General features: G+C 35.2%; 1 protein-coding gene across 2 annotated transcripts in view; it reads right to left on the bottom strand.

Annotated features, from left to right (window-relative positions):
- Nucleotides 1-831: 831 nt before the first annotated feature.
- Fkbp14 (peptidyl-prolyl cis-trans isomerase Fkb14) overlaps nucleotides 832-13517 on the bottom strand; it is a 40675-nt gene continuing 27989 nt past the window's right edge. Inside the window, exons 2-4 of one of the 2 annotated variants that reach the window (XM_076134420.1) lie at nucleotides 5005-5093; nucleotides 3473-3726; nucleotides 832-1784 (exon numbers count right to left, since the gene is read on the bottom strand). In XM_076134420.1, the coding sequence (XP_075990535.1) occupies nucleotides 1602-1784; nucleotides 3473-3726; nucleotides 5005-5093 (526 nt within the window). In that variant the 3' untranslated portion in view covers nucleotides 832-1601. The remainder of the gene's footprint in view (nucleotides 1785-3472; nucleotides 3727-5004; nucleotides 5094-13517) is intronic. The other variant, XM_076134421.1, reaches the window with a different exon arrangement.

Genomic DNA, 13517 nt, shown 5'->3' with positions numbered 1-13517 from the left:
AAAATAGGCCTCAGAGTCAGCCTAAATGCTTGTACCATTCGCATTTGATAAGCAAAGTCAGTCATGGTGCCTGTGAAAACGTTGCTTATAATAGGGTTTGGGTTAATACATAGAAATGGTAAACGAGCCTTATGTACGGGTTAAATCAAGCATAATACACGTATCTGAACATTCACTACACTTACGTTATTTATTATTCAGACGCCAGATGCCACTAGATGGCGTTGGTATCCTCGTTTTGATTATTGTAGTAGTCTCTATGTTACTTTTAAGACATGTATTTATAGTTATAATCAGGAGTAGCAGTACTTACTAAAATATTCTTAAAGAGTCATCAGTTTTAATATGTAATATCTTTGTTTTCAACACCATGATCGGAGGTAAGAAACCAACCAGACCCAGAGATCAAGAAAGGCAAGATTCAAGGATGTATCGACGCTTTGGCAGTTTCAATATGGATGTTAAAAATAATTTTAACTCGTATCAAAAAGGTAGTTAAATTCTGAATAGTCAAAAGTGCTGGGTGAACCTACCTAGGTTTTGTCAATGCTGAAAAATGCTGAGGTGGGAATTTCATTCTATTATCATTAGAAAAACTGTTTTTTTTTTTTAAATTACACCAGCAGTTAATATTTTTGACTATTAGCCAAAATAGTATTTATTTGGTGGCCTCTGATCTATTGTTTGTGAATTTTATTCTTTATGAATACCGGATCAGAATATTATAATTTATCTATGTAAGTAGGTTGTTGGTACGATTAATTCTTATTTCAACCCATACAGAATAATCGAGAGTATTTTAACAGTTAATTAAAAATGAAACCACACTGATATTGGTATAAATACGTTTTATTATAACCACAGCGGAATGAATGTCGAGTAGGTATCGTTATTTTACATACTACGAATACCTGCAGTTATTTACACAAAATTAAAAATACAATTAAAATTAATATCAATAAATGATACATTAAAAAAATAAAATTAATAAATTATTCATATTATTCATGCTAAAATTCGAAATGCAAGAGTTTACAAGTCTTATTGGTTTTGATTGTGAATATAAATTATATATTAAAATATTAGGTGAGAGCATTCACCTAAATGCATTGAACGATTATATCGTCGATATAATAAAATGACATTCGATCACACTGTGCTCATTGAAATGTACGTTATTGAGATTAAAACAGTTCCACTACAACTGCTAAATATTACAAATATAAATACAATACACGTGCATAACGATTAATAATATAGAGATATTATGCTGAATTCAAAAATAAAATATAAAGTAGATACGAATAAAATCCTAAATAACAAAACTCCGTTAAACCACAACAACATAAGAAAATAAACTAAGTACAAAAGACTCAACAAAACTTTAATTTAAAATGACTCTTACATACGCTCTACTAAATCTAGATCGACTTCATTATAATGCAGGCTATTATTAAATTGTGGAATTACATTGACTGTATAAGTTAAATTGTAAACACTTGCACTAAGTCTTATGACCGACCTCCCGTGGGTAGTGCTAATTTAGAAATCAGTTCAAATCGGAATTGAGCGGGAGTGGTGTTACTAGGTAGCTTAAATATTTAGAGTTCGTCGTGTTTCGGTCCGGAGAACTCCTCGTGGCTGATGAAGCCGTTCTTGTCCTTGTCCTCGTGCTGGAAGATCTCCTCGACGAGCTTGTCGTGGCTCTCGAGCATCTGCTTGATGTCCTCGCTCATCTCAGCACCGTCAGACGGCACCATTTGCTTCTTAAGGTAGTCGCTTACCTGGCAGACAAACACATTTTCGGTCAGACAAATAACGGAATAGCTATTCTAAACTGAACAATCTAAAATATGTTCATACAAACATTGATAAATCTTAAATACGTGCAGTTTCAGGAAGTATTAATAAGTGACAATTAGCAGTGACGGAAGAAACATTTTTTTAATATGAGACATACATTACGTATAATTATTTCTTATTTACAACATTATCTACCATGCAGTAACAAAAGACGCCGTGTGAGAATATTTACAAAGACTACCTATTAAAATTATTTTGTTGTCGTGAGAAACGAACAATAAGCAGAGCCGTTCACTTATAAATTCCTTCACTTGTTTGCTAATAGTCATTAATGTTCATCTAAAGTCAATATTTCCGCAAATAATTAGCAGGCTTCTAACAGTCACTGAACGCTAAACAGGTACCTAATCTTTGTTGAGCAGTGGACATAACTGTTACTGCTTATTAGAGTCGTGTGGATATTCGGGCCGATTGAATAGCACGTGAAAACGAAGTCCACTGTGTCGCACGTACATCGAACAGTAGGATATATTATATGCAAAAAACGGATACGCGTTTCCGTAAACTTTCTTTATAATGCGTCTAGTATTCAAGTGAAAGTCTGCAGACAGCCTGCGCGATTCTGATTTACCGAAAGTGCGTCAGGTTAACGTTAACTTTTGATTTTTTGACACGCACCGCGTTCCACTTGAAATATTTTGAACTTGTTCAAGCACCGTATACATTTTATATAGAACATAATAATGAAGACAAAACAAAAAATCATGCAAACTCATACCGCGTACCCATTCCTACACCATTTTGTATATTATTCTATCATGCTAAGGTGGACAGTTTAGAAATATAAAATAAATAATACTTACGCAGTAACACATTCTAAACAGTCATAGTGTTATAAAGGCGACTATTGTGACAGTCTGTGTGTGTTCATGTGTCGTATTATTGTATAAGTAAGAAATTCTAATCATGCGAGACAAAGCTATGTGTAGGTAAGTATATAAATTGTAGTATTACCTACAATAGTTAACTGTTCATGCGATTGCGAGCGTGAATATAATACACCAGTGTTGTTTTAAATTGTAATTACTATTTAGCAGCCACGGGTCATCTAAGAGAGTATAGTTCAAAGAGTCTTTCTTGCATTGTTACTTAATCTACATCGGCAATGTATATCTCAAACAAATGTATCAAACAATCAAATGTGTACATATTTTTTGTAATACAACACATTTTGCCTGCAAATGGTCTTAATTATTAACAAAATCTTATGAAAAACAACACCAAGTCATAGTTTTGTATTTTGTTGTCTTCGATAAGAATTAACTATTGTTATACATTGCCGGTAACATAAAGATTATGTACAATCCCGCTAACTTATCACTTGCTTTGCATTCAATTGTATTGTATGTATTGACCTCAATTATTATCCTTTCAAAATCAATAAACGAATGCGAACTGTGGTAATTTTAAACAACAATCACCAGGTATCAATGACATATAGGATATCGTACAGACAGTATTTCAATATATTTGAACATTTTATAATAGGTTCAAGTGTGTTATAAATGTTACGTGTTGTATGTTGTTCTTTGTTGCAACGATAAGTAAACGGGAGAAGTGTTAGATACCCAGATCCATCTAAAGTCCTCTACGTAATGCTAGGACTGACCTCCTCGCGGGACAATTCTCTGTCTCCATCGGTATCCATGGCTTGGAACGCTAACTCTATACTCACTTCTTCGCGCGATAGCATGTTGTCCTTGTCGGCGTCGATCTCCTTGAATACGTTGGTGGTCGGGGGAGAGTCACCGATGTTGATGAGCTCGACCTCAAAGTGCAGGGTGGCGTGAGGAGGGATCACGTTGCCGGCTCCACGCTCGCCGTAGCCCAGGGACGATGGGATTGTCAGTTTACGTTTCTCGCCTGAAGTTAAAAAATTACGTCATTACTCAACCAAATTGGGTCTGTAAACTCCATTGTCAAATCTCTTTTCAACTAAAAACTGCAATTCGGGAGCGTAGCTTAGGCCTAAAAGTGAAAAGACTGAACAATGACCTCTACGTCACCATTGATTAATTAATCCCGAGTAGTCCCGATGGAACGGAAAGAACTACACACATGAGAGGTGAACAAAACCTCCCAAAAAGTGAAAATAAAATGTTACTAGTATGTTTTTGCTTCCGAATCTGCAGTAAGTAACACCGACTATCGGTTGTTAGTAAATCCGCTTGTAGTTAAAACATTTCAATTCTATCCGTCCACTCCGAATAAAGCTTTAAAACTATTTTTTGTTCCAGTCTTAGTAAAATGAAAAAAGATAAAATAAACTTTGGAGTTTGGACTTTGGTCTTGAGTCGTCGCAGTTGCGATTGTACAAGAATAATAAACGAGACCTCGCGATTTCGTCAAGTTAAACTAATGTGACAAAGTTAAAAATGTAGAGTTGTTCGAAAGCTTCACGTTGCATAATTTTCTAACAAACTATTAACTTGCTAGTGTACACCCCGGCGAACTTCTTTGTTTACCCTAATAATGCCAGTATGAAGTTGTGGCTAGTTTATTATTTAGACCTCATTGATAAGTTGTTTTCGTTTTATTTTAGGCGATTTCGAAGGCACTCAGGAACATGTGACTATTACTAATTTTATTTAAACAACTACCAAACAAAAGGTATACATACCAAGTTAAAAAGAAATACACTCAAGGATATATTAATCCTCAAGAGAAAACTTTAATCTTAAGTATGTCAGAGTGATCAATTAAGAAGAACTAAGATAGGAAAACTGTCTGGGAGGTTTCAATCAGCCCTCCGGCTATTGCTTTACACAACAGAACGCTGATTATTCTGATTAATATTGTTAATTATGTGCAAGCTGCGTGATTGGTATCCTTTGAGCGGCTACCAAAAGATGAATACATGATTACGTGTATGTTTACTTAGATATTAATTACGGAATACGGACAAACAAATGGACATACATCATGTAGAGTTTCTTATTGACTCAATTTATCGCATCGTGGAGTTTAATCTGCACTAATGTGGAGATTAATATGTTATTACAACTGTGAAAGTAAGTCTTTCTGCTTTGCTCTCGGCTTAACAACTGCGCCGATGTAGATGAAATTAGATAGATGTATTGGTGAATGCTTGGCTTGTATGTTCTCACAAAAGGAGGCTTAAAAATGTAAAGGGTGACTTACCAACACACATGTCAAGCAGTCCCTGGTCCCATCCCTTGATCACTTGGCCGACACCGATCTGGAAGGTGAAGGGCTGGTCGCGGTCATAACTAGAACAAACAAAATGAGGACGTTTAATAATTTTTGTTAAATCATCAAAGAATTTTCGAATTGAAAGCATTAAAGGATAAATGACGTGACGCAGTTTTAATACCGTTCTTTCTTGATACCTTTAGCCATATGAGACTATGATTGAAACCAAGAGCGTAAATTAACTTAATACTCAAACGAGTGCAGAAGAGAAAATGTCACAATAAATGAAGGCTAATGTTAACCCAACCCAGCAGTACATGTTCAAATCAAAGCGCAAAACGCTTAGTCGAACCACCCCATACACCATTCAAATAAAAAGTTTCTTGCTGCCACAATAAAAATATATAAATAGGTACCCAATAACGCGCCCCAAAAAGCCTATACTGCAATATACATAGGTGTGTAAGTCGCTATGTATATTTAATTCGGTAACCGTCTGCATAAACTGCATTGCCCAATTGGGGTCAGTTCAGAGTACCATTTTCTTGGTTTGGTTGTTTGATTGAATCGATACGATGCGGCTTGTGGGTTTCCGAACACCTCTAAATTCTCGAACAAGTGCAACTGCTTGCCTGCTTTACAGTGTATTCAAGTGAACGGTTCAACGAGCTTTAATAATGCATTTAGATCTATACATTTTGGTATATAAAACGTATCTATTGAGCTCTCATAGGATTAGTTGAAAGACGTTACGATAAAAGTGAAGAACTTTCTATCAGGGTTCAGGCGGAGTCTCGGAGATAAAAATATCTTGTGATATTATCGTAGTTGCATTATAAAATATGCCTGCAGGGTAAAATAAATAAATAATAGAGTAAAACCTTCCACTTATCTAGCAATAGCTTAGATACTATACTTTGTGTTGAATATCACGTTATTTATCAAGGTAAAGTCGAACATGAACGATGAATAAAAGCTAATTATTCCATAAAAGCTACTTATGAAAACCGAATGCGTCATTGAAATTGAGTAGAAGACAACAAAGCGGCACATGTAGGCATTATATTTAACGCAGCCTCGGCGAATTGTCCATATATTTGGTCAATGTGACCGGAGTATCAGATAAATCGACCGGTAGAACAACACTATTACGTAGGCCTTTGTTCTGCTAGTACAGTTTGGTGTATCCATTACGGTTTATCACTACAGAGCTACTAGTTCATAAAACTATCTCTCTTTATCACCATACTTAATAACATCATTATTACTGACTCATCTGAAATCCGTTGACTAAAACGCCACCAATCTCTGAGTGTTTTTAAACATAAAACTAGTTAGTGAATGTTTTAAAATTCTGTATAAATATTTTTACATGGATATACACGTACCATAATCAAATTATCAAATAATCTAAAAGTCCTTTGACAGCGGATTTTTTTGATCGAAAACTAGTTCAATTAAAAAGTCTGTTGATCCAGGGGTATTAATGAACTGCATATAGTTACATACTCGTATGTAGCTTAAACTCATAACCGTCGCAAGTCTGTTTACCGGGGATATACCTAGGGTGAGATTGATTAAAAACTGATACAGAGAGCTTTCAAAGGGTATTTTCGCAACGAATTCGGTTTAACGTTCACTGTGCAGAGCTTTATATTAATCCTGGCGGTTCCGTTTTACTTGTGCGTCAGGAAGTTGTATTCGGTGGTTCAGAACCTAAATCTAGCCGAGTTAATTCGACTATTAATACGAGCCTAGTTATTACAGGATTAACGTTAACTAGCAGTTTATAAGCGTAAAATAACGCGGGCTCATGAAGCGATATTAACTTCATCAGGATGTAAGCTCGGATAAAATAACTAAAAAACTAGCACAATTAAGGTCACCAAGCGCTGCCGATGAAGGAGCGTTCTCGTTTATAAATGTTTATAACACATCTACCTTTGCATTGTATTGCAAGCATTAAGTAATTTCCAGATTATAGCCTTTTTGTTTTCATTTCTCTAGATATCTATCATGTCACCATATACGATAGATACAGCGAAAACCGTGAGTCAGTTCAATCCAATACTAAAACAAGTACTTATTCTGAACGGCACTGAATTTTCCATCACCGCCTGTGTCATCGTAGGCCAAACGTTAACCAGTTTATAAAAAACCAATGTACCCCGAGCGAGGTATTAAATGAATTTTCACAGTATCCAATATTATGCGCATATGAAACATAGTTTATACAAAATTAAATCTCCATGTTTCGACAGGACTTTTTCATCGTTTCGTAGAAACTCTATTTTCAACTGACGTTATCAAATTCCACATGAGTGATTAACAATAATGTATTAATATGTAGACACTAGCTGAAAACACTATTCACGGATGTTTAAGTGTTTGACAGTGTATGAAGTGTATTCATTTCATTGCAAGGTTTAACAATTCATTCTGTTCCATTGTTAACGAGTTGGATTGTTTTGACAATACGCTATTTAAGTGTCTGTCAGTTTTATAAATCTGTAAACTTCGAATAGGTTTATTTTCTCAGTTGCCGTTTTCTCTTTTCACAGGTTTAATTTAATTAAATTCTATGTTTCCGCATATTTTACGAACTTCTGTTTATTACATTAACGAACATTATTCATAAACATGAGCATACGTTTACGAATATCGCTTGTTTACTACTTTTGCTTTGTAGAGCTATTAAGAGAAAGTTAAGAAGATGAAAATGACTAAGTGAATGAAACGGAGAATCCTCCCACCATATTTAAATTCACTGTAGACGTTGTAGTTACTAGTAAAAAAACATTGACAATAACTGTTGTTCTTACAGTTTTTGTTACCAAATGTATGCCGTACATTTGTCATTGTATTTCTAAGAGAGCTAATCGAACTGTCATGTTTAGAAACGAGGAAAATGGTAAATAATTCATGTGAACTTATTTCTTACTTAGTAATAAAGTTGTCTAAAGGCAGGTAAACGTATGCGCACGTATGCGGCAGAAGGCAGGAGCTACGATTAGGTGTCTAATTAATTGCGGTTCCGGCTTCGAGTCGAACAGAACGTACATGCGTGTAACGTGTCTGTGGAACGAACGTAAACGTAATTTATTTGTGTTATCTTATTGCGACAACACCTCAATCATGCAATACGCTTTACAAATACCTCAAGTAGCATTAACTAGGTTAACTCATTCATCAATTCAATCGATAGTGCCGTTATTTTTGTATTTTGCCCCGTCTCATCGGTCAAATGTTGTTTCAAAACAAATACTTTCTATTAGTCATATTTCTGATAAGTATAGTTCTGAGTTTCTAGTGGTTAAATCATTTTTACGGTCAACTTTCGTTTGACTCACTTTGACTTAGGTGATAATCAACAAGCCCCAGTTTCATACAAGGATCCATTTTTTTAAACATGAGTTATAGAAGAGCAACTAACTTAAATACCAAAATGGTTTCTTAGAACTGTGTTATATCGATTGGTATGGTAGCGCGGAACAAAAAGGCGAATATGCAGACGAAGGCGGAAGGCGAGATTGTTTAACATTTACTATGATTAACATGATTTCATGTATGACTTAGTGAAACTTCACAAAAATGCAAATTTTAATTATTACGCATTGGACTTTCTAAATCTTATGATTTCGAGTCGTTAAGTTCACTGTGAAATTAATATTTTTGGTATCGATTAATTTACCCTACATTTGATGACTGCAACTTAGAAATCAAAGAAATAAAAATTATATTATTAATGACTTTGGGCGACTTTGTCTAATGGACTGTGAGACAAGTTGTACGATAGCCGCGTTAGCAGACGGAGCTAGTTCTCACAAGCATACGTTCAGTTTAGAAGAATAATTCTTACGTTCAGGCTGAGTAATACTTGCGTTAACCAACTTATACTTAGACTTGAGAGAACTACTTTACTGGATTAAACCCGGGAAATTAGCAGAAAGAAACATCGTCGGTACAAATCTATTCGATTAGCTTTCTCGTTGATGTGATTAGGAGTACTGCTGCTGTCGCCTCAGCGTCGCGCTTTAACGTACTCGCAGCGTCATTATTATATCAATATTCCACGAATTCTGAACACTACAAGTTTCTTGTATCGTATTTGGAACTAATGAACCAATTTGTGAGATAAAGCTAGTCTAAAGCGTGTATCTTACCAAAGGTTTACATCTGCCAGAGAAACACAGCTTGTTTGTGCCACTTGTGTACAACAATACGAACAGAAGACGTATAGCTTATTGAATGTTTCGCTTCTCAACAGTGCCGACTATAATGAATGTAATTGTAAGAAGATTATCAATGTCCGTTTACGTTACGAACAGATTTCTGTTCCGTAAACAGTTATTATGAAGTTAGGTTTGTCATGGTCATATTATTTATGCAACAGACATTGTAACTAGTCACCTAAATTCAGTACCTTCAATAAAACTAAATAATAAAAAAGTTTCCCAATTTTTTTATTAAATAATAATAGCAAAAATGTATCGCACGCGCTGGGTTATTGTAAACGCTGTAGTAAATAATTTCCCAAGTGCTATCAAAACGGCACGGATTTTGTTATAACGTAATTTTACAAAAAATATCACGAGATAAATTATATTACCAAGCTTTTAAAATAACCCTGAGTGCAAAGTGAACAGTGTTGACACGAGACAAAAAGTTTCTGCTTTTTCCGAGTATGTATCGATCATAGCAAAGTGTACTTTCTCTAAACGAATATAATAAAATGGTTCTATAAATTAATAATTAAGTCGTCGACATTGTAGTTAGTTCCAGTAGTTAATGGTAGCTATTGATTTTCCAATGTAATTATATGTTAAAAGACTTGATGGATTTCTAATTAACCGCCAGCTAATCTGCACGGGGAGGCTAGACAAAGTGTAGTTTGTAAAATCCTTTGTGCTCATGACATGAAAGTTTCTTAGCGAGCAGTGCTATGTAAACAGATTTAGTATGTGTATGATCTAAGGCACTGCGTTTGACTTAGCAGCAACTACTACTACTAGTACTTTGATAACTTCGTCTTCATATAATTGGGCTATAATTCGGCACTTTTGTTCATATTAAATTGTGCAGAATAATACTTTGAGTTGATTGACAATACGTAGATGGTGTGCGTGAGTTATACAACTGTACTTAACGCGATCTAGGTTAAAAGTGTTAGTTAAGAGATATCTATATTCAGTATTGGGTAAACCCTTCGTGTGAAAATGACTAAGCAGGTGGTCAATAGCTTTTAACCCATTAACGTACCCATAAGTGGCAAGACTAAACATGAGACGTGTTTTGCATATCTTCTTGCAACGTAACGAGGTCTTGATCCCCACTCGAACTAAACTTGTCTGCTGCACTTTCACTCCTCACATCCTGATATTATGTAATTATTTCTGCGATGAGCCACAACGACCATTTATTACCTAATATACTGCACGACAACTATCAGTAACATAGTTGTTAAAGATGACTACCCAAACAAACTTAAACGAGTCGAAACCGGTCCTGTACAACACCAATATAATTTCCGTATCATTAATTAGGCCTCTGAAATGTAATACGGCCAGTAGGCGTACCCTCAGCTTCCATTCTGAAACTGAATTAATAGAGTGCAGTATCCAGAATCATTCCCACATATGGTTATTTAGTTTCAATAACGCGATGGAACAAATATTAATTGAAATGCACAGACTTCAGAGAATATTGGTTGGTCGTGTTTAATTAAAGTATCGAGTGTTTTCAGCTCGGTGAATATGTTCGCTGGAGATTGAACCCCTATGCCCGGCCACTGATTGCTCCTTGTGTACACTGGACATTAATCCAGAACTTAGAACATCTCTTCATTGTTCGATGGCTAAAATGTAAATGTACGTGCAAGAAAGAGTTCCGCCGTTTAATACATTTCATCAAGTGACCGAATATAACTATGACACAGACGCACGCAATTTATGTTAACTGTTTTAACAGACATTCAAGTGTTAGAGAGACCGTGTCGTGGGTAATGTTTGGCTGGTTCTGTTGTGACAATTTATACGACTGAACGCAAAAAAAAAAATCTAATCCTTTTGTCAAATACACAGAGTCACGGTAAAATCAATTACTATTATCATATGATGCCTGGTAATTTGGTATTCTCAAAATCTTGAAGCACTACTTTAATTAGTCGAATGTAGATAGTGTTTCCAACGATGTTATGCAGAAATAAATAAACACTACATTTTATAATAGTTACGTGACCCTACAAATGTCAGGCAGGTGAGCAAAGGCCAAGACAAACACGCTCTCACATAAGAATCCCACGTAATACCTAGATGTGCACAGAAGATCCGCATGCCGCATCGTTTAGATACAATTTGTGAAATCGTGTACACCGGCCACCTTATTACCTACAAACACGTATAATTATGTATGTATATTAATTAAAATGCTCCCATAAGTTCCCACCCTGCATCACAATGACTCGTAAAAGCAGATTAATTTCACATGATATTAAAATAAGCCGCCCTGACGGCCATTGTTGAAGGTCATACAATACGACTGATAAATACTTATTAGTGCATTAATTTCAGTGGGAGATTATGAAGTTCCATTTATTAACTTTTCGCTAATTGAATACATTTTATTGTGAATATTGCATGAGGAAACATTTATATCACTTTATAAAAATATAAACGAGTGCCGCGTTATGTAACAAACTATTTAGATTTATGAATTTTATAACGCATGAGTGATTAATGAAAATCGATTTGGAATGGCGCAATGCAATTAGTATGCTTGAACATAAAGGCTGGTCTGCCATGATGATTCTATGTATCTTCTAACAAAAGGGACATGCATGAGCTATGCAGAAAGGATACTAATTATCCTTTGATATAAGGGGAGGCAAGGAGAGCAATCAATATGGGCTGCATATGCCAATGTATCTAAGTCCTTAACAACTGAGCCGATTGCAGTGGCTATTGAATGCACGGTTACGGAAATTGAATGCGCGGATTCATTTTTTTTCAGACGCATACAGTATGTACATACCGGGGCTGCAAACTGTTAACTACCCATTAAAATGTGCATCATTACTTATTACTTATAAAACGATATCTGTGCTGAAGAATTTCTGTGAATCGCTACGAAGTGGACAAATATAAGCAAGATCACAAAGTACACCTGTCTCTTCCCGGGAAAAGAGTATTTGTACATCTTCATGATTTGTTCCTATTTACATCGTGCTTGCTGCACGCAGTAATAAGTGAAGCGAATACATTTAAGAAATTTTCAATAAATACCTGCTTTGATGTCAAACGACTCAGTATTTACTGCAACATCTTTACTTTGAGCATTTTAAATATTTTTACAGTCAACCTGAGACTACAGCACACGTTTATTAGTTTGCAAGTACTCAATGTAGAGTCAGATTAGTGAATGCGTTAAGAAAAATATTGAATTAGAGGTCCACGGTGCCGGACAGACGTTGCTTGTGACTTGATTACGTAAACGGATAAAGATTAAACCACCGCCACGGTTAAAAAAGCTTTTAGACGGCTTTGCCCGTGTAAACCCGATTATTGTCAATGTGAGGTTATTCCCAACTGCAACATGTTCTAATTACTCGCTACAAGTAAAAAGAAGCATTTTAACAAATATGTATATTTACGTCATAGTAACTTTTATCTGGATGCAGTCCTTTACGTCGTTCAGTCAATATCACTGAGCTTTATGAATAAGCAACGAATGTATATGGACAAAATTAAATATTCCTTTTAAAAGCTATATGCAGTATGCACGAAATAATAACCTAAAATTGGATACAGTTTATTATGTAAGCTAGTCTCTATACTAGGTCGGAGTTCACTATTAATGAATAATCCTGAAAATAATGTGATAACGCTCACTTAATTGGGTATATTGTAAAGTTCACGTCCTACTGTAGTATATTATTAAACCCATCATATTTGTTAAACGTACAATTTGAATGCAACCTCCCTAAGGTGGCAGTTAAACGTTTTAGAACAGTCAACTTGAATCGATAGCAATTACTACATAAGTAACTAGATCGTCAATGCATTTGTGATCGTGTTAGACAGAAATAAACCACCACAAGACTTAACAAAGGTCATTTGCTAGAGCAGTGTTTACAAATAACTAGTGTGTTTGTATATTACATTCTGTTTATAATGCACACCTTTTTATTGCGACCCAATGTAACTGCGTTACAATTTCAACGTCGAAACTAACTAATGTCGTATTGGAGGTCAACACATAAAGCCTTGGGGTCGTTAAACCGTAACACAAGCAACATATTAATAAACATAACATTGTAGCACTAGTACGTATCTTACCAAAACTCTCTTTTCAATTTAAAAAATACAATAAAAGCTGAATGAAAGGAACCATATTTTTGTATCTCACGTGACGCGATAAGTTCGAAGTGTTATATTCCACAAGGAATCCGCTGCAATATAAAATGCATTGAGTCTGTTTAGGTGATACAGTAAAGCATACACCAG

Source organism: Anticarsia gemmatalis, chromosome Z (genome assembly GCF_050436995.1).
Source record: "Anticarsia gemmatalis isolate Benzon Research Colony breed Stoneville strain chromosome Z, ilAntGemm2 primary, whole genome shotgun sequence".
NCBI classification, from domain to species: domain Eukaryota; kingdom Metazoa; phylum Arthropoda; class Insecta; order Lepidoptera; family Erebidae; genus Anticarsia; species Anticarsia gemmatalis.
The sequence above is the reverse complement of the archived record's forward strand: the minus strand, read 5'-3'. Positions and strand labels throughout refer to the sequence as shown.